This window comes from Herpailurus yagouaroundi, unplaced genomic scaffold, assembly GCF_014898765.1.
Source record: "Herpailurus yagouaroundi ecotype Mexico unplaced genomic scaffold, PumYag 77, whole genome shotgun sequence".
NCBI lineage: Eukaryota > Metazoa > Chordata > Mammalia > Carnivora > Felidae > Herpailurus > Herpailurus yagouaroundi.
The window spans coordinates 29,248,563-29,268,336 of NW_024412388.1; the positions used below are offsets into that span (position 1 = coordinate 29,248,563).

At 52.6% G+C, this 19,774-nt stretch overlaps 4 protein-coding genes and 1 long non-coding RNA gene across 8 annotated transcripts in view; 2 read left to right on the top strand and 3 right to left on the bottom strand.

Annotated features, from left to right (window-relative positions):
• Positions 1-1,006: 1,006 nt before the first annotated feature.
• On the bottom strand, positions 1,007-3,793 carry LOC121026880 (uncharacterized). Its single transcript, XR_005788474.1, has 2 exons — positions 2,557-3,793; positions 1,007-1,798 (listed from the first exon to the last, which is right to left on the bottom strand). It is a non-coding gene; the product is annotated as an uncharacterized LOC121026880 (long non-coding RNA).
• Positions 1,643-6,182, top strand: MANEAL (mannosidase endo-alpha like). Its single transcript, XM_040469693.1, has 2 exons — positions 1,643-1,713; positions 3,790-6,182. Exons 1-2 carry the CDS (start codon positions 1,643-1,645, stop codon positions 4,424-4,426), a joined length of 708 nt encoding a protein of 235 aa, XP_040325627.1. The 3' UTR covers positions 4,427-6,182.
• YRDC (yrdC N6-threonylcarbamoyltransferase domain containing) lies at positions 6,047-10,198 on the bottom strand. Its single transcript, XM_040469689.1, has 5 exons — positions 9,782-10,198; positions 9,071-9,185; positions 8,827-8,946; positions 7,268-7,410; positions 6,047-6,967 (listed from the first exon to the last, which is right to left on the bottom strand). The coding sequence occupies exons 1-5, from the start codon at positions 10,171-10,173 to the stop codon at positions 6,895-6,897; spliced, it is 843 nt and encodes a 280-aa protein (XP_040325623.1). The 5' UTR covers positions 10,174-10,198; the 3' UTR covers positions 6,047-6,894.
• On the top strand, positions 10,189-11,445 carry CUNH1orf122 (chromosome unknown C1orf122 homolog). 2 transcript variants are annotated; one of them, XM_040469691.1, is made up of 3 exons: positions 10,189-10,299; positions 10,525-10,726; positions 10,970-11,445. In XM_040469691.1, the coding sequence occupies exons 2-3, from the start codon at positions 10,679-10,681 to the stop codon at positions 11,063-11,065; spliced, it is 144 nt and encodes a 47-aa protein (XP_040325625.1). In that variant the 5' UTR covers positions 10,189-10,299; positions 10,525-10,678; the 3' UTR covers positions 11,066-11,445. The 2 variants fall into 2 exon arrangements, with proteins under 2 accessions (XP_040325625.1, XP_040325624.1); XM_040469690.1 differs by lacking the exon at positions 10,189-10,299 and adding an exon at positions 10,353-10,432.
• Positions 11,446-11,552: 107 nt separating this feature from the next.
• MTF1 (metal regulatory transcription factor 1) overlaps positions 11,553-19,774 on the bottom strand; it is a 46,810-nt gene continuing 38,588 nt past the window's right edge. For 2 of the 3 annotated variants that reach the window (XM_040469686.1, XM_040469687.1), the window contains exons 10-11: positions 18,609-18,672; positions 11,553-17,337 (exon numbers count right to left, since the gene is read on the bottom strand). In XM_040469686.1, coding sequence (XP_040325620.1) covers positions 16,910-17,337; positions 18,609-18,672 — 492 coding nt within the window. In that variant the 3' untranslated portion in view covers positions 11,553-16,909. The remainder of the gene's footprint in view (positions 17,338-18,608; positions 18,673-19,774) is intronic. The other variant, XM_040469688.1, reaches the window with a different exon arrangement.

The window sequence follows — 19,774 nt, forward strand, 5'->3', positions numbered from 1 at the left end:
GCCTCCTCCGCCTCCGCCGCCCCGCACTGCCGGCCCGGGCAGCCCCCCGGGCCCGGCCCCCGCGGAGGCCGAGCCCGCCCCTGGGCAGAGTCTGCGCGTCTACTCGGACCTGCACGCCTTCTACTACTCCTGGTACGGGAGCCCGCGGCGCGAAGGCCACTACATTCACTGGGACCACGTCATGGTGCCGCACTGGGACCCCAAGATCTCGGCCAGCTACCCCCGCGGCCGCCATAGTCCTCCCGACGACTTGGGCTCCAGTTTCTACCCGGAGCTGGGGCCCTACAGTTCTCGGGACCCCGACGTGCTGCGGGAGCACATGACCCAGCTTAAGGAAGCCGCTATCGGTGAGTGCCCCCCACCCTCGGGCGGCCCTGTCCCCCAGCCTCGCCCTTCCTCGTTTCCACGCCACAACTCCCACTGGTCCTGTCACCGAGCCTCTGGTCCCACTCACCCTTCTGCCTGGCTTCTTGCTCCCTCCCTCCCTTCTACTTTCATTCAGCGCTTACCACGCGGCGCCGCCCCTACCTTCTAGTGTTAGGTCTCCCCCTACTCTGCCTTCTGACCCCTTACAATAGGGCCCTTTTGTAGGGCAGAGCTGCTGGGAGGGCCAGTGGAAGAAGGCATTTGCTCCGAGCTGTCCCAAGGAGGGACAGCAAGGAGAGGGAGCAAGAGTCTTCCTGTCTCTTGGGCTTCTAGTCTTGGGTAAGTGAGGCCTGGGTATCCTGGCCCTGCAGGAGTGGGGTTCCGTGGAGTCACGCCTGGGATGGCCTCAGCTTTCACACCAGATACAGGGGTAGGGCAGCAGCCCTTCCTGTTTTTGCTGGCTGCAGAAAGTTTGCCCATGTTGTATGATGGACCCTGCTCTGTTTGCGGGGGGGGGGGGGGGCCGGGCAGCAGCTTTTCATCAAGTACTCTGCTTGAAAAGAGGTTCCTGGGGGCCTCTTTTGTAGGCAGGTTCTGGTGGGGAGGCTCATTTCTTTCAGATTTTGTCACTGAATTCTGCTGGATTTTACAACACATTTCAATTTATCTAGAGATGGCTAGTGAATGGGGAGAAATTGAATGCCAGAGACAATGATGGGAGGCATTCACAGATAAATAACACAGAGGCCATCCCTCAGGATCTTACAGTCTAGAGAGGCAGATGGTCGAGGCAAACGTTATTTCCTGTGGGAAGGATAAGATGACCTCGGCTTGGGACTCTTCTCCCCGCGGGACCTTAGATGTGCCCCTTTCCTCCAGAGACAGGACTGTGGCTTCCAGATGGGTGTGGTGTTATGCACCCATTTCCCTTTGTTCTACTCCTTGGGAATGCAAGCGAAAGCCGAGTCCTACTCAGGCTTTTGTCAGGCTCCTTCTCGGCCTGGCGCGCAAAGGTTCCCGCTGCCGCCTCGCTTCAGCACCGCGGGCGTGGACAGCTCCAGGACGCTAGGCTCCGGGATCTGATCTGCAGGAAGTAAACCTGGCCTGTCAGAGCCCCCCCCCCCGCTCAAGGTTTCAGGCAGAAACCATTTTGCAGTTGGAGATAGCTTGTGAGGAAACACATCTGCGTCGCATGGGTACTCTGTGTCTCTGAAGTAGCTTCTGTGTTGTGTCTCAGGCGTCCTGGTCCTGTCCTGGTACCCACCTGGCATGGCTGATGATAACGGGGAACCCTCAGATGACCTGGTGCCCGCCATTCTCGACACCGCCCATCAGTACAACATCCAGGTGAGTCTCCAAGAAGAGGTCAGGTGCTCTTTGGCCCATTCAGATTTTCCCTTCTCTGCCCGCAGGGTTAGTTCTTGGCATTAGCCTAAGTATGGCAAATACACAGCAAGTGTGGTGTTGGGGGTGGGGCTCTACGAAATAGCCCCTGTCACTCTTATTTTCTTGAATTATGGGGGAAAATGGGGAAAACTAAATATAGGAGAAATGGGGGATTCAATAAATATCAGATAGAAGTTAGGTTGGAGAGCCTGACTCTGGATAGAGGGCAGGCAAGGACCCAAATGCGCCCCGAAACCCAACTCCAGCCTCAGACCCCTAGTGGGAGGCAATGCTGGGCCTCAAGGCGTAGAGTACAACCCATGTTCTTGGCAGGCAGGCGCGCTTTCAAGAGGAATGAATGAGCTGAGTGAAGCATGTCCAGTTAATTTCTCCAAATGAACCAAATAAGTCATTCCCCTCTCTGGTGGCGAAGGAAGATAAACAGCAGAGAGGAGCCCCACTCCTGTTCCTGAGCCCATCACTGACATGTTTAACAGATCATAGCATCTCTGTCCATCAATGCAGCTTCATTCAGCATCCTTCTTCCCAGGGTTTCAAGCAGCTAATGCCAATCACGTGGAACTGGCATGTGAGCTTTAAACCTATTAGCCATTCAGTCACAGCCCATCCAAATGGTTCCCAGATGTCCTGCTGTGGGAGTTGGGCAAGCTTCTTGCCCGTTTTCTTGGCCCTGAGGGCAGTGGCTGCTTTTATCTCTATTATGCCTACAGTTGTCGGGCCCTCTCCTTCAAGCCTTAGGGGAGCATGAGCCTTATAGGTTATGGCCCCTGGGCAGATACTCACCTGACCGGTATCTCCTCTGTCTGTGGCAGGTGGCCTTCCACATCCAACCCTATAAGGGCCGGGATGACGTCACTCTGCATGACAACATCAAGTACATCATTGACACGTAAGGCTGCTGTGGGGCCTGGATTCTGGTGGGGATCAAAATGGGGGTGGGACTGAAGGTTTAGAAAGGTAGGTCAAGGCACGCAAGGGCAGAATGCTTGTGTCCTCAGCAGCTACTTCACAGTAGACAGTACCGGGCCTTGGGGTCAGCAACTTGGGTTTGAGTTTTGATGCAGCAGCCTCTAATCTGTGATCCGATGCAAGCCTCTGAACCTTTGAGTCTTGTGAGAGTTATGTGAGTTAATATATGTGAAAGTGGCTTGTACGGCGTTTGCATGTATCACCCACTTATTCAGAAAACAGTTGAGTGCCTTCAGGTGTCCAGGCACTGTCCTAAGCCCCGGTTGTATGGTAATGGGCAGGACTAGCAAAATTTACATTCCAGTGTGCTGAGGCAGTGAAGCGCACAGCGGTTACACATGAAAGATCAAATTGTGACCCATACTCTGAAAAAGCAATTGAGAAAGAATAAAGCAGCATATTGTGTTAGAGAGCATGCCTGAGGATGGGTGCTATACTTTAGAAAGAGTGGTCAAGGGAACCTCTCTGAGGAAATGACATGTGAGCTAACTAACACCTGAAGGAAGAGTCAGCTCTTCAGAGATCTGGAGCAGGCAGAAGATTCCAGGCAGAGGGCTCTCAGATCCAAAGGCCCATGATGGGACAAGCCTGATGGCAGAATAAAAGGCCAGTGTAGCTGGTGTGTAGAGATGGGGTTACAGCAGGGACGGAGGTGGGTAGGGCCAGATCAAGTAGGAGGGGGCCTTGCAGGTCTCAGTACTAAGAGCAATCAAATGTGATTAAAGAGAGTGGATTGTAGGGAGCCAGCAGTGGGAGTCTGGAGACCGGTTAGGGGGCTGTTGCTGCAGTATAGATGAAAGACAGGGGGTGGCATGGTGGAGGGCAAGGAAGTGAGGCTTGAATACAGGATCTCTGAGGCTGGGGACGGGTGGGGGGTGGAAGACTGGGTTCTTGCTTAGAGGCACGATGACGCCAACTGTGGGGCCTGGCTGGATCCAAAATTGCACTTGGGCATCAGGAAAGATCTAACCCATGGCTTGTCCTACAGCTGTACTGGCTGCCCCTCTTAGGCGGCCAAGTCAAGTTCTTCTCCCTCTTGCTCCTCAGGTATGGCTCCCATGCTGCATTTTACCGCTATAAGAACAGCATGGGCAAGAGCCTCCCACTCTTTTATATCTACGACTCATACCTGACGTCCCCTGAGGCCTGGGCTCACCTCCTGACACCCAATGGGCCCCACTCCATCCGCAACACCCCCTATGATGGGGTCTTCATAGCCCTGCTGGTGGAGGAGGGCCACACCCACGACATCCTGGCTGCTGGATTTGATGGCATGTATACCTACTTTGCCTCCAATGGTTTCTCCTTCGGCTCCTCCCATCAGAACTGGAAAGCCGTGAAGAACTTTTGTGATGCCAACAACCTCATGTTCATCCCCAGCGTGGGGCCTGGCTACATTGACACCAGCATCCGGCCCTGGAATAACCACAATACTCGGAACAGGGTCAATGGCAAGTACTATGAGACAGCCCTGCAGGCAGCCCTGACGGTGAGGCCCGAGATTGTCTCCATCACCTCCTTCAATGAGTGGCATGAGGGCACCCAGATCGAGAAGGCCATTCCCAAGAAGACGCCAACACGTCTGTATTTGGACTACCTGCCTCACCAGCCCAACCTGTACCTGGAGCTGACTCGCCGCTGGGCAGAGCACTTCATCAAAGAGAAGGAGCAGTGGCTGATGTGAGGAGCCTGCCGACGGCCACGAGGTGCCAACGTCCTGGCCTCACCGGAAGGTGTCGCTGCGTGGGGCTCAGCTGAGGTCATGGGCACTCGCCGGTCTCCAAGTCAGCGGCGGGCCGCCTCTGGGTGGGCTGTCAAGCCTAGGCCCACGTGGAACAGAGCTTGTTCCTTGGGCAGGTGGTGCCGGGGTGCTCTGCGGTGACAGGAAACGAGGCAGGGTCCCAGAGGGAACCACAGAGGCCGGCGGGTGACTGGATTTAGCCCAGGGCAGCTCCATATCCTGTCCCGACACTTTAAAATAGTCCCTCCTCGTTTGGAACTCAGCAGGTTGGGGTGCAGCGGAGCCACCAGGTGACTGCTCTTCGGAGGGGCCAGGGCTCGGGGCTAGCACATGCCCTGCTTCCTCTTCAGCCTTCCTCCCACGGCACCTGTCTTCTCTAAGTCAGGGAACCGGATTTGAAGCTTCCCAAAAGGGAAATTCTAGATTGAAGCCCTTCCCGGTAGACTCCTGAACCCAATGATCAGGAAACACCCCTGAGCATTCATTCATTCATTCAACACACACTAATCGAGCACCTTACTATGTGCTAGGCGCTAGGGAGGAACTTGACCTGGCAAGGTCCTTTTTCTTCCAGAAGCTTATAGGATCCAGCTTTCTTTCTTTGGTGTGGCCTTGTAGCTAGTGCCTGAGCAGTTTCTTTTTGCAGTTTTACCCAGCGCTGGGAGTTGTTCTTTTTCCTCTAAGAAAATACCTCTGTGCTCCAGAGCCTCCATTTCCCCAGATGACCATTTAGCTCCAGGGAGAGGACTAGGGCTCCCCCCCCCCCCCCCCCCCTCCCTTTAGCTGCCTAAACTGAATGAGGCCCACTCAGTCAGCCATTTTCAGTGCTACTGTGATTTGTATCAATTAAATACGTGGTATTCTCAAGTAAGCATTCTTTTTGCTCTCTTCAAGACTTCCTGAATTCTGAGCCCGCCCTCAAATTCCGTGACAACCTGACATGTGGGATCGGCTGGCCAGCATTGGCACAACGAAGAGTGAGTTTGCTTAAGAAATGAGAAGTTTAAACACGATTTTTAGAGGGGATATGTAACCAACTAGTGCTTATTTACGAATAAACTAATGTGCTATAATTGTAGGAGCCCTCAAAGTAGACCCTGGGACACCTCCTTGGCAAGACTTAGGAGCTACTTGGAAATATGTGCGTTACTTTATGGGCTCAAGACTGAATCCCAGTACTGGGAATGGGGTGCAAAGTGCAGGAGGGGAAGAAGCGGGCCTATGGATTACCACAGGACCCCCGGCTCCAGTTAGGTCATGGTTACTGAATGGCACCGATGGATGGAGCAGATCAGGACAGGTGAAAAGGGTTGGATGGTGACCTGTAGTAAGTTACAGAAGGGAGAAACTAGGAGGCTTCATTCCCACATACACAATTTGGAAAGTTCTAAAAGTACAGCAAGGCCAGGGGCCTGAAGCAGCAAGTCTCATTCGTTGCTGATGGCAAGGCAGCTTGATCAGTTCTTTTGAAGGTGAATCTGTATCAAGAACCAGAAAAATGTTCATACGCTCTGACCCAGTAATCCTCCCCTACGGAAATAATTCAAAAGAAGAAGAATAAACTATTTACAAAACATTTTCTATTAATGAAAAACAAGGTTCAAATACCCAAGAATAACTGTTTAACACTTGGTATTCACATGAATAAAGATGCAGGCTGCTGAGTAGACACTGGATTCAAATAAAAGTGTTATAGGTATAATTTGTTATAATTTATTTTATGAATAAATACGAAAAAAGCCACTGGCTGACAGAAATAGTAGAGATTTGCTTTCTAGTATTCTCTAATTTGGACCTCCCCGCCCGCACCCCTTGCCAACTGAGCTCACTTCCCACAACTTGCCCAAAACGATGGCTCTTCCTGGCATCACAGCACACCATACCACCGGCCTCACTGGTTCAGAGGAAACAGTGTGTGGCCCGTGGCTCAACAACCTTTATCCTAATCTGGTTCCAGCTTCAGGTGCAGAAACACATGCCTTTGGTCACTTGAGAAGTTCCGACAGCACCAGCTGGTGCACTGGCTGATCTGGACCTTAAAAGCCACCATCCACCAGAGGGGAGGCTCTGACTAGATTCCAAGTCTGTTCTTTCAATGTTTCAAACATATCTTTTAAGAAGAAACTTATTAGGACAAGGCCATCCTAGGAATGTGCTCAAATAAAGTGTCTAGTCAGCTTTTGGCTGATATGAAAGTACAGTTCATAAATATGACCTCCCCCACCAGTGTGAGACAAAATCAGCAGCTTCTGGGGCCTGGTCTACAGGGTTTAGAGGGACACACTGCCTGAAAGCGTCAGACTAGTGATGCTGTGGCCCCTGTGGCCTCTGTGAATGAGGCCTTGTCAGTCACCAGCGAACAGACACACAGTGTCCAGCACCAGTCCTCGGGCCCTCCCTCTTCCCGAGATTCACGAGCAGGATCCGTGTGAGGGGAGCAGCCCGTACTTCTGCTGGAGGATGGCTGTAGTTCTCTCCAGGGCACTGAAGAGGAAATGGAGGGCAGTTAAAGTCTGACTCCTCAAAACCCTGAGCCCACCAGAGTATGGTGATCAGCTCTTCAATAGATCATTGACGAATCCTTTGAAATCTGAAAAAGCCAGCAAACACCGGCAAACTTAGTCCCCACCTCCATCCGCCAGTTCTTCAAACCTGCTCATTCCCCTCGGGACAAGATAGGAATGACAACCTTTATTCTGCCGAGGACTTTTTTTTTTTTTTTTTTTTTTTTTGCACCTTCCAACCCCCTTCCAATTCTATCCCCATTCCACAGCAAAGACTCACCAGCCTGGGCGGATGATGCCAAACTTTCCAGGTACAGATAAGTCAACCACAGTTGAGCCCAGGCGATACTCAGAGCTCTGGCCATCCCCGATTGGTCCCCCATCAATGATCAGGGACAGGTGAGGCCAGAGGTCCTGGAACTCCTGAGAAGAAGGAGAGGAAGACCATGGACGCTACCTCTGGCGTCTGCCATGACGTCACACTGCACCCAGAGTTCATAAGAAAGCAAAGACCGCACACTTCTAAAACAGGAGGCATCTTCCTCTAAGCAGGGAAAAGAACCTCATGCAGTGAAGGTCACCTGTGCCAAGGACACTGCCTTAGCGCCTGGGATACAGCATCCTGTGAGGTGTGAAGCCCTCCTAGGTCGGTGCCTCAAGTAACACCTAAAACTCGGAGAAACTCTTTCTGTGCCAAGAGGAGAAGCCACACAGAGCTTCTGCTGGGGATGTATAAATACAATGACTGGAGTCCTACCTAGATGGGTGTCCAAAGACATGGGGGTCTACCCTGAGCGTCCGCCCAAATTTCTATGTCACCACATTCAAGTGACTTTATCCAGGACACTCTGATTCTGGATCTCAGGATCAGTAGGGTAAGGGTACGGAGAGGAAGACAGGTGGATTCTCACGTGCATGCCACCAGCACTCAACCCTTAAGGGGCTACGGGAAGGATGCCCCTCCAAAATCTGTGGATTGAACTGTTAACTGGGTTAGAGCATCACCCATTCTCCCCAGCACTACCACTCACGAAAATGCTGCAGTGGTGGCTAGGCCTGGGCATTTGGGACGGAGGGTCTTAACTACCAGCTACTGTGTTGGTTGGGTCAAATGTTTGCGGACAAGCCAAGAATACCCCCACCCCCACTGCCTCAGGCACAGCCACGGGGACCAGGTAAAGCCTGCAGTCCCAGAATAAGAAAGGATGCTGAGCTCTCACCCTCACTCTCTAAGGCCCCTGACCGCACTCTCTTTAGGTCTGGGCTTGGGAAACCCCAGTACTTTGCTATGTTTTACATTTAAGTTCTGTAGGAAAAAAAACGTGTGGTGGCATTTCTGTGTGTTCTCATTTGTTCTAAAGCCATGCAGTCAAGGCAGGATTAGGATAATCCTTTCTTTGACATGGCTATCGGCCGAGGTAAAAGAACAGGGTCAGGAGTCCCTGGGACAAGTGACACAACCTTTCAGAGCCTTAACTTTCTTTACAGCACTAATGTAAAGGCTTATTGCCTAACGACATTTTCAAACTGCTACCATCAAAAAAATGGGGGAGAAAAAAAAATCACTTACCGTAATATTTCTTATTACTAAAAACACAATAGGAAGAAAACACCAATTCTCCCCCTCACCTCTCAGACTTTCTAATGAAACCTTTTCAAGATCCTTTAATTTGATCTCCCCACCCCCACCCCACCCCTGCCAACCAGGCCGACTTCCCACCATTAGAACAAATGGGTGTCTCTTGCAGGTCATTCCAGTGAACCATCAACCCCACAGATTCAGAGGAATCTGTGTTTGGGCTGGTGATGTTTCTGCGGGGAGGACTGGGTAACTCTTACCTCCACGTTCAGAGAACTGGCCTGGGAGCTGAGGTTGGCACTGGTGAGAGCAAGTGGCCCCCCAAACACCTGAGCCAAATCCTGTATGAAGGCATGGTCAGGAATCCGGATGCCTACGAGCTATAAAGCAAGGGGAGAGGATCATCAAAAAGGGTGAGACGGGCGGGGAGTGGGTCTGGCCTGGATCCTAGTGAAAGCCAGATGGCAGGAGTCTGGGGACACAAGAAAAGCAAATCTGACTCACAGGAGTAAAGGGGTTCAGATCCTTATTAAGCTCCTCAGAGCGTTCCAACACCAGGGTCACTGGTCCTGGTAATAAGTCTTTCAGGAGCCCCTCGGGTACTCTCACATGGCAATACCTGGAAAACAGAGGGGACACAGATCCATCCAAGAATGAAGGCTCGCTGCTGGTCCTATTCCAGACTATGGACAGATCTAGAAAAGGGGACTCTTGGGACTACGATGAGATCCGTCTGTATTCCCTCTTCACCTCCCTGAGAGTTTGAGACGCTGGGCTCCAGAGGAGCACTCCCGGTTTGGGGCCCACATGCCTCTGGTCTCTGAGGCTACAACAGCTGAACCGTTATCACGCTCCATGTTTCATTTTCTTCAAGGCATCCCCCGCCCCTACTAAATTAAGCTATCGTGTTTGTTTCCTTTTTTTTTTTTTTTAAACCAGGGGCGTGCCTCCCCTCCCCCCCCCCCCCCGCCCCCCGCCATTATCACAAAAGCGCCAGGAGAGTAAGGACCCTGACTGCCTCGTTCATCGCGGCGCCCCAGCATCTCGTTCAGACACTGGAAGACGTTAAGTGCTCTATACACATTTCCAGTTCCGGATTCCTGGGTGAGCCTGGACAAGCCCCTCCCGCTCTCTGCGCCTCAGTCTCCCAAGCCTGTCACCGGAAGCCCCTCCCGCGGTGCCGCCCTCAGCGGGGCCGGGTCGGGGCGGCCTCACCTGTAGACGTCGGCCACGCGGCCCAGGCAGACGGCCAGCGGCTTGGCCTCATTGCGGCCCTTGAGGCGATACACAGCTCCCAGTGCCGCCGAGCAGCTCGCCGAGCAGGCCAGGCCGTACAGCGTGTCGGTGGGGACGGCCACCACGGCGCCGGCGCGCAGCTCGGCCACGGCGGCCCGCAGCGCCTCGGTCCAGCCGGCGCGCTCCGGGCTTGCGGCCCGCACGGCCCCGCTCCCCGGGAGCCGCAACAGCCGGGCCCCCGGCGCTGCCGGAGCGGGGCTCGGTGGGCGCAGGAGGCGGCCCCTCCGGGCGGAGCCCCCCGGCCCCTCGCTCAACCCCACGCTGGCAGCCACCGCGGCCCTCAGCCCCCTGCACGGACGCGCCGGAGACATCCGCCCGGGCCCACTTCCGGGAGGAAGTGACGCGCCCAGTCAGCTTCCGGACGGGGAAGCTCGGCCCCACCTCCACGCCGGGCACCTTAAAGGGACCGCGACCCCCAGGAGGATTGAAGGAGACCGGTGGGGACCGGGCGGGGCGCAGCCTTGCGGAGCCCTAGCGCAGCGCTGGGGAGGGGGGTGGCCGAAAGGGGGGCGGTGGTCGGGCCGCGCAGGTGGAGATGGAATGGGGCCCGGGCTCAGACTGGTCACGGGGGTGAGAGGGGGCCCGTCGGGGCGGGGGGAAGGGGCTCGGACCCCGCGCGAGCGCCGGCCCTGACCGTGTGTCTGTCGCTCTCTCCCGGGCAGGGAGGCTGCCGGCGTGGACCGTGGGAAGGCGGGGCTGGGGCTCGGCGGGAGGCCACCCCCGCAGCCGCCCCGGGATGAGCGCGCCCAGCAGCTGCTGGACGCGGTGGAGCAGCGGCAGCGGCAGCTCCTGGACACCATCGCCGCCTGCGAGGAGATGCTGCGGCAGCTGGGCCGCCGGCGCCCGGAGCCGGCTGGTGGCGGGGTCAGTGCCCACCCCGGGCTGGGCCTGGGAGGTGGGGACTGCCCCGTGGCTGGACTTGCTAAGCCCTAGCTTCCCCTGGAGGGTGGAAGAGTGTCCCCACCGCCTTACCCCCAGCCTCCTTTCATCTGGGCGAGAGGCTTTGAAAAAGTTAAGTGCTAGCCGAATGCCAAGTGGCCATATCCTTGCGGGGCCTAATCCAAGGCCTTTCCTCCCAGCCTCACTTTTCCTTTCTGTTCCAACCAGAACGTCTCAGCCAAAGCCGGAGCGCCTCCCCAGCCAGCTGTCTCCGCCCGAGGTGGCTTTCCAAAGGATGCTGGCGATGGAGCTGCGGAGCCCTGACCATCCCTGATGGGCGCCCTGACTTCTCTCCCTCCCGGGGCTGGTGGCTGGACTCTGAACAACCCCCTTCAATAAAGGGGCCAGTCTTCACCAGCAGTGGCTGGTACTTGGCTCTCGGCCTGGGGTGGCCGCTCTGCTAGCAGCTGGGTTTCACTCCCACTTCATCCTGGCTGAAGGCAGTGCTGAGCTTTGAAATGTAGCCAAGGAACACCCAGTCTGATGACCCGGATTTGGGCAAGACCAGCAGTGCTCTCCAGAGTGGTCTGACCTGCTTTGGGGGATCCAGGTGGTGTTACATGTCCATTTCATGCTTTGGGGGCTCCTAGCCCCACCAAACACTTTTAGCAGAGCCTTGATTAAAAGGAAACCTGCAGACTCTCCTGGTGACCGACCTTTCCTTTCTGTCCCCTGAGACTCAGCTGGGGAGGGGGGACGTGGTTGAAAATTGTCAACCATGGGTAATGTTGGGAAGAAAGGCCACAGATACTACCAGATTTAAATAAGCATTTAATTAGGATTTCATTAGTATTTAATATTGCTTTCTCAATTCCAAAAAGTTAAATTTTCACTTCTTAGCAGATATCTTAAAGTACAATATTAAGTTTATACAAAATGAGCAATTAAGCAAACACCATTATTTCACATTCTTCAAAAATACAAATTCATATTTACTCTTTTTTGGGTTTGGAGGTTTCTTCCTTTGGAAGTACTGAACCTGTAACGTTTTCATATCGCTCAGTGGAAGTCCGTTGTTCCCATGTTTCACCCTTAAATAAATTTGATAGACTTTTACACAATCCAAATAAAAACATTTGAGATTTTAAAAACTGTCACCAAGACCTCCGGCCAATGACTGGTGTGTGTCAAAAAAGAAGGCTCTCTGTGGGTCTTGCCTTTCCTGGCCAGGAGATGGGAGCCAGAGATTCAGCAAAAACCTATTTCCAGCCACCTTCCCCAAAAGGGACTAGGAGGAGTTCACAGGGAAAGGGAACAGCCACCTTGAACTCCGACCCCCCACCCCCACATTCTCCAAAAACACAGCAAAGGATGTAGACTGTTGAATCAAACAGCGCCCTGGGGAGGCATAAGGACGTGGGAGAAGGGCAAGAGAGGCCTCTGACTTGGCACCACTATGAGGATAACGAGGATATTGCAAAAAACACCCCTGGGTTTTGGTGAAAAAAGGTTTTATGAAAAATTTTCCCATAAGAAAAAGAGTAGAAACTGCATTGAGCTGAGAAAGTGACACTACATTATCACCCAATTTTTGGCCCAGCAGGCACACCACCAAAAGGGCAGTGTGTGGTTTTAAACTTTGCTTCCAGTAAAAAAGCTTGTACTATGTACACACTGACATAAGATCCAGTTTAATTTGCATTTTTCAGTGCAGACTGAGGAGAACCTCTGGAACAGGAGTAACAGTGAGAAATGCCCAAACAGTGATCATCAGCTTCCCCAAAGGGCATGAGAGGAAACATGGGACCCTCTCCCTGTCCCCCCCCAAAATATGCAAGAGGAAACAGGCTAAACTGACTACCAACCAGAAATATGCAAGATTCAGCTTTGTCGCCTCCCGCCCCGCCACCCGGTATTAGGGAATGGACAATTTCCCATCTGTGCCACAGAACCATTTGCACACTGATCTGTGGAAATCCTTCTGCTTTGGCTGAAGTGTATTTCAAAACTTCTCTATTCTACAGTAGCCTGAGAGTTGAAGATAAAATGGGAGCTCAGGGGAACAGGAGGGGAATGTGGGGAAAAGAAGAGAAGTCGATAAAGCAGATCAGTAACAGCTTTGTTTACTGGATTTAATGAAGGCTGGAGACCTTTTCTCTTAGAGAGCCAACATGGGCGGGCGGTGAGGGGAGCAGTAGGGAAATGGCTCGTGTTGCCCGCTCCCCCACTACCACCACCACCTCCCCAACATAGTTCAGATTGGAAAATGTAAACGCTAGCAATACTGTTGCAGTTCCACAAACCAATGGTTTCAGTGACTCCGGAGAAGTCTCTAAGATTGAAGACAACGAAACATGATTACAGATATAAAAGTCTAGAAGGTGCCAGGTTCTACCTAGGAACAACCTGTTCCTTCCTTTCAGGCATCACTTTGTAATGGTGAAGGCGGGGCAAGATGGCAAGGGACCGAGAAGTGATGAAAACGGGGCCTCAAGTCAGCAAAGGAAAACAGGACCCGCAGTTCTTCAGAGAGCCTGAGGGGGCGCCCTCGGGCACACAGGGAAGGCTTGCATAGATAGAGCAGTTGCTGAGAGTGCATAATAGTGTTTCCCTATAGACAGCCTCACAGTACAGGGCTGATCGAGCGGAAAAACGCGGCCGGGCCAGGGCCACATGGGACAACGACCGTCAAGCTACACATATTGCACCAAGGTAAGTGCTTTTCTTTTCACACCTCAATTTAACTTTTTATTCTGAGCAAAAAATAAAACTTTGTGGAAAGTATATATATGTATATATATATATATACACAAAAGAAATTGCAGCAATTGGGTTAAAGATAAAATAACCTAAAGTGCTTTTTTATTTTATTATTTCTTTAATATACCAATATGAGGTTCTGCAAACTCATCCCTCTGGACACATTCAGCATTATACAAAGTCTCTCAGGAAAACCCACCCACCCTCCATTATCCCCATCAATCCACTGCCTTGACCCTGAAGGTAAAACCCCAATCTATTGACTTTCCCAGAGGTGGGGGAGACAAGTCCCTGGCTTCTACCCAGAGACGTCTTCACACCTTAAGGCCCCTCCTGGGCTTTGTACCATGATCTCCTTCTAAGGGGGAAGGGGTGGAATTGAATAAATGACACCAACTCGTGTCACCAAACTGGTGATGCCCCACAAGGCTGCCAGACCCTGCCAGGAGAGGCAGGGCCATCCTCCCTCAGTGTCCCACCCCCCTGCTAAGGCAGTTTGGGGGTGCCAGCCGGGTTCCCACCCCCTCCTAGGTCCAGGAACTCCAGTCCTTGGTGCTGACCACACCCTGCAAAGGGCAGTGGAACTGGAGATGTGCTAGTGGGAGCTGGAAGAATCCATCTACACGGTGGCAATGGCCCAGCTTACCAGGGGAAGAAAGAAAGCTTGGTTTCACCTGCCCGAAGTCTGTAGCCCTTCCCTAACCTCGCCACAGGTTCGTGCCTGGGTTTGGAAAACGCACTCTTCGTGAAGGCCCGTTCTAGCTCCACTTTTGCCGGCGGCCCGCTCTCCTCCCAGATCCCTGGCACAAGAGGCCAGGCTTGCGGGAGGGGATGGGGTGGGGGGAAGAGCGCGGGAAGAGGAAGGGAAGACGGCCTGGCCTGTGGGCGAACCTGCTCTTCACAACCACTCACTGGCATTTTAAGCACATTCCTGATTTTTCAAAAGCTACTTGGCTCGGACAGTCCCGCTTGTCATTTTGAGTCACCCTCAAAAGGCAGATACTTCAACTAGAAAAATCTGTCAGCCTAAATACTGTTGTTATGACGCTGCTTCATCACCCCCCAATCTTTGGAGAGCAGAAAAGCCACTGACCCTAGGTATGCCCAACAGGAGTACAGCCCTGATTAACTCGAGAGAAGCAGTAACGAAACCACGGACACTTCCAATGGCTTTCTCTGGGTTCCTGTTTCCCACTTCAGCTCCCAGGGAACCGAATCTCGGGTGCCCCTCGGATGGATATGTTGGGGAGGTCATTCGTGCCCTCCGATAGAGCTACCTTTGGGACCCCATCATGTCGTTCTGTCAGAAGCTGTAGAGAAAACAGCGCGGCTCCTGCCTCAGAGCTGCCCCTGGGTGTGAGACCCGGAGATGGCCAAGGACAAACCATGCTCAGCAACTGGTTTCCCAGGAAGATTAACCCACTGTGGTAAACAGAAGATGCCTCCTGCCTTATCAACTTCTGCTGAGAACCCACCAGCTTTTTGGGGAGGGGAGTGCAGAAGGTCAAAAAGAAATTGATTCTCCTGCCTAGACTCCTAGAATGAGAAGCCACCAGCTGCCTGCGGGTAAAGCCCTTTTCTCCTCGTGGCAGTAACAACACTGACTACCTCTGCCCTCTTGTCCAACTGTGTCCCTGAAATTCTGTCAAAGGCAGGGCCTCTGGCTCCCAGATAAATGATCAGCTCCGGATACTGTCTTGGCTGGCCCTGAGTAATAAATAGCTCAGAGAACAGAAGAGTGACACATGCAGATCTCTTTACATTAGGTAATGGTAAAGGAAGGCAAAATTATGGCTGCTTTCTGCCTGACATTGTCGACTCAGAAGAGCAGTCCTGTTTGTGGACCCCTGTTCCCCGCTCAAGCAGGGAAGGGGGCTCTTGGAGGCTGAGGCCTAGTCCAGACCGTGGGCCAGGCCTCATTTCTGAGCTCAGTGAGGCTCGGTGAGCACTCATGACTACATTAATATAGCCGGTTGAGAGAAACTTTCCATTTTAGTGTGAATTGTATTTTAGGTTTTATTTTAAGAGGCAATGACTTGGAGCCAAAGGCAGACAGATGGATATAGTTCTATACACAAATCAAAAAAAAAATTTTTCCCCATAACACAACTTAATGAAACATTCCAAATGAGAGAACTTATTGCAACATTTCAGGCTTTTTGGTGGAAGGGGGATTTTTTGTTTGTTTGTTTTGTTTTGTTTTGTTTTGTTTTGTTTTGTTTTACCCTGAGTAGAAGATCATCGTTTTGTGGTTTTTGTTTGCTTTTGTGTATTTGTTTAGAAATCACGTGACTAAGCTGAGCAAGTCACATCCTTCTTTGCACTGTACTAGACTGTATGCAAAATCCAGAGGGTGAGAGGTGGAGATGGGAGAGGCAAGCAAAAGCCTGGCTAGAACCTGGAACCAGGACACCTGGCCTGCCAATTACATGCCGCCTCAAAAAACACCAACAATGACTTCCTTCTGATAAGCAAAATGCAGCTCTTCTGCTCTGAGGAAGAGAAAACCATTAAAGGAAGGCAGACCACCAGCCGGCAACTGGCCACAAGCCACACGTCCGCTCGAGGACAAAACAGGGATGTTCCCCAAGGAAAGTCCGCTGCGATCTGCAGGGCCTGGCAACCAACCAAGAGATAGGAAGAACAGGGAAGGCAAAAACGCCGTGACACTTGCCGGAGCCAGCTCCGCAAACGGCGGGGACAGACAGCGGTCACCAGCTCGCCTGGGGCCGCGGCAGACGGGACATCACTGACACAGCCTCAGGCCAGGCTTTTACTACCCATTGTGCTGTAGCTGGCTGCAGGACGCCACCTGCCATCACCCTGAGCTCCGCGGACACCAAGATCAAACAACAGGACCACCTGGCCCGACCCCTGTCCAGCTCGCAGCTGTCTGCTCTGCCTTTGCCACTCCCCCCTCTGACGGAGCGAGGGTCTCGCCTTCCTTGCGAGCTTCAGCCTCAGACTCAAAAGACGCACGGGGAGGAGCAACGCTCGCCAAGCTGAACACTACTGCCCAGACCACAAAGTCCCCAGTGCCAGTGATGGGCAGCCTCACACGGATGGAAGCCACACCCTTTCATTTCGAATGTTTATGCATACGAGTAACCTTAATTTCCAAGTTCACATGACAATAAGCAAAAGTGACATACAGTGCAGCCAAACAGTTCATTTATAACTTAGCATTTTTTTGTTTTGTTTTTTTTTTTTGTTTTTGTTTTTTTCCAAAGATCAGTTCCTTAAAATGGATGCTCCTGGGATATGACTAAAGAAAATACGTCTGAAAGGTGAGGATTTCAAACAGTAGATTTCTTCATCCTTCGAACTGCTGACCCCCCACGATGGCAGGCTCCGCACCTTACGCTTCCGCTCCCCCTCTTTTCCTAGAGGTGAGTGCACGCGGCCCTTTCACTTGGAGAAGCTGGTCAGCCCCATCTCCTCCTCCCCCTGCAGTAGTGCTTCGATGGGAATCAGATTGGACGGGGTGTCCAGGCTCTGGAGGGACAAAAACTCTGACATATCCATGGCACTTAACGTTTCTGTCTGAGGGTCTGAAGGAGTCTCTGCTTGTCTGCCTTGCTCACAGGAAGAGGGTACAGCGGAGGAGGACGACAAGGGACCGGGACGTGAGGGAAAAGTCTGCGACGGTAGCTTCAGGCTGGGCCCGTCAGGAGGCTGGGGGCTCGGCTCTGCCGGGGATGGGGAAAAACAGCCCTTCCTCCTGCCTGCCGCCCGCTCCTTGGCAGAGTCCCGGCACGCGCACTGACACTGACACGCCTCCTCTTGCTTGATGATGATCACGGGAACACTGAGGCCGATCTGCTGTACAGAGCTCCCTGCGAGAGAGGCAAGAGAGACTGCTCCTCCAGTAGCCGCAGGGCAGGGGCGTGACGGACGGGGATACGGAGTGGGTGAGCACTGAGTGCCACGGAAGCAGGAGTGGCGGCAAGGGAGGATGCCATGCTCCAGACTTTGTTCTGCCTGACACTCCCCATCCCCTGCAAGGCAAAGTCCCTTTTCCTTGGCCACACACACCATCTAGATGACCCTGTCTTTGCAGCCTCATTTCTGGCTGTTCGAACCCCCCTATACCCTCCACGCCAGCTACAGCAGATGCCTCCCTTTTTTCTGACATGTTCTTCAAACCTCCGGGTCTTTGCGCTCTTCCTTCTGCCTGAACTCCCCAGACCGCGCTGTTTTTCCAGAGAACTTACTCTTATTTCTGAAGACCCAGCGCACAGCCAGGCTGCCAGGCTGTGATTCCAGCAGGCTTCCGCTCGGGGCTGGCCCGAGGCAGGCTGGCACACGAGCTTCCTATCTACGTGCACAGAGCTGCTGCCTCCCTACGCACTGCTCTCCACACTGTGTGGGACTTGGGGCTTGAGTCCCGCCTGCCCGAGACCAAGCTCCACCGGGGCCTCCTGCTCGTGCTTGCACCCCCAGTCTCAGACACACAGTAGGTGGGGGGAGCACCCCTGTACACTGTCAGCCTTGCGTGCGCGCCCAAGCTCCCGCTCTTTGGTGCAGGTATGTGTGCTGTGCACATGCACACTGAGATGAGACAGGCTCTGTGTGTCTCAAAAAAGCTAGAGACCCGGGGGCAGGAGAACAGAGTGCGAGTCAGGAGGCCTGAGAACTAGTGCTTTGGCTCTGCCACAAACTCACTTATGACTTTGGAGGGGTCAGTTAGTCGTTTGGGGCCCCCGTTTCTTAATCTATAAAATAGCTTGAGAAAAAGGAACTTTTCGCTCTGTATGAGTCTCTGACCCAGAAGCTACTTCTTCGTTACTGTAACTAGAAAAGAGTCCAGTGAATTAACAGCTGCCCTCTTTGGCATTCACTGTGAGTCAGACTTTCTTCTGGTTACATTTAAAAGCTATATCTGAAAGGAAAGAACGGTGACCCCTTAAGGAATGTTAACTGTGGTATTTATGCCATAAACCCGCTAACTTCCAATAGCTGTGAGAAGGTGAAATACTCTAATAAACAAACAATACAATCTGACAAATTCGAGGTTTTCAAAACTGGGGCAAAGCAACAATGAGCTGTGCCTCAAGGGGCCCAGAGAGTTGACTTTCTTTTAAAGTTAACACACACAATTACATACCTGTGCTACTGGCTACTGGTACTGCAGTGGTAAAAAACACCTTCTCAACTTTAGATGCTTGCTGCTGGAAAAAAAAAAAAAAAAAAAATCACATTTACGGCCACTCAAGTATGGCAGATCTCCAAGGACCTGAAGCCTGCCCGATTATACTGGTCATCCAAGAGGACAGAAAACCCTCAGTGTTCAAGGATTTTTGCACTGAGTGATGTTTTGTTTGTGCTCTGACATGAGGTCAGTGTACTGTTTGACATTCAGTGCTGACAACGCAGCCAGCTTTGTCCCCTACTATTTGGCTGTCTCCCAGCTGCCCAATCCAGTAGGTTCCGTCTGCTCAAAGGGACCAAGGTTGCTTTGCTCAAGCTGTGGTCTTCTCAAAGGGATCCCCAGGGCTAGCTTCCCTACAAGCCCTCTGCTCCCACCACACCCCAGTACTTCTGTGAGTCTGGGAAGTTCTTTGGTCTCCTCAAGGGTCAAGCTGCATGCTAAGGACTGGCTAAGACTTCCTCTCACAGGCAGAAGAGCCCCTGTGAAGGCCCCCTGCGGCATGCCATGAGCCCTGGACACGAGCCCCGTCCCTTCTCAGTTGTTGAGGTCAGAAAAGTGGCTTCATGTCTGAGTCTCAGTTTCCTCATCTGTAAAAACAGGGATGATAACCAAAGGACCCCTGCAAGGGTGAAAGGAGATGATGTACGCAGAGCCTGCGGCATGCGGTGAGCCTTCAGCAAACATTGGTTATTTACATTATTACGAGGACGACTATAAAGTCATGCCCACAGTTCACCCTTCCACCTTAGTTACACTTCCTGTTACATTGGCTACAGGATTTCTGCTTTCTTCAAGTCTTATCATAAAAAGGCTTTATCTTTTATCCCTTTAAAGGAAAAAAAAGGTGGGGGGTGCCTCTAGGATGAGTCTAGGAGGAATGTGAAAGCTTCTGGCTGAGCTACGGGAGCTGACACTATAAAACAGCAATGGAGGGGCGCCTGGGTGGCTCATTTGGTTGAGCGTCTGACTTCGGCTCAGGTCACGATCTTGCGGTCTATGAGTTCAAGCCCCGCCTCGGGCTCTGTGCTGACAGCTCAGAGCCTAGAGCCTGACTTGGATTCTGTGTCTCCCTCTCTCTCTGCTCCTCCACTGCTTGTGCTGTCTCTTAAAAAATGAATAAA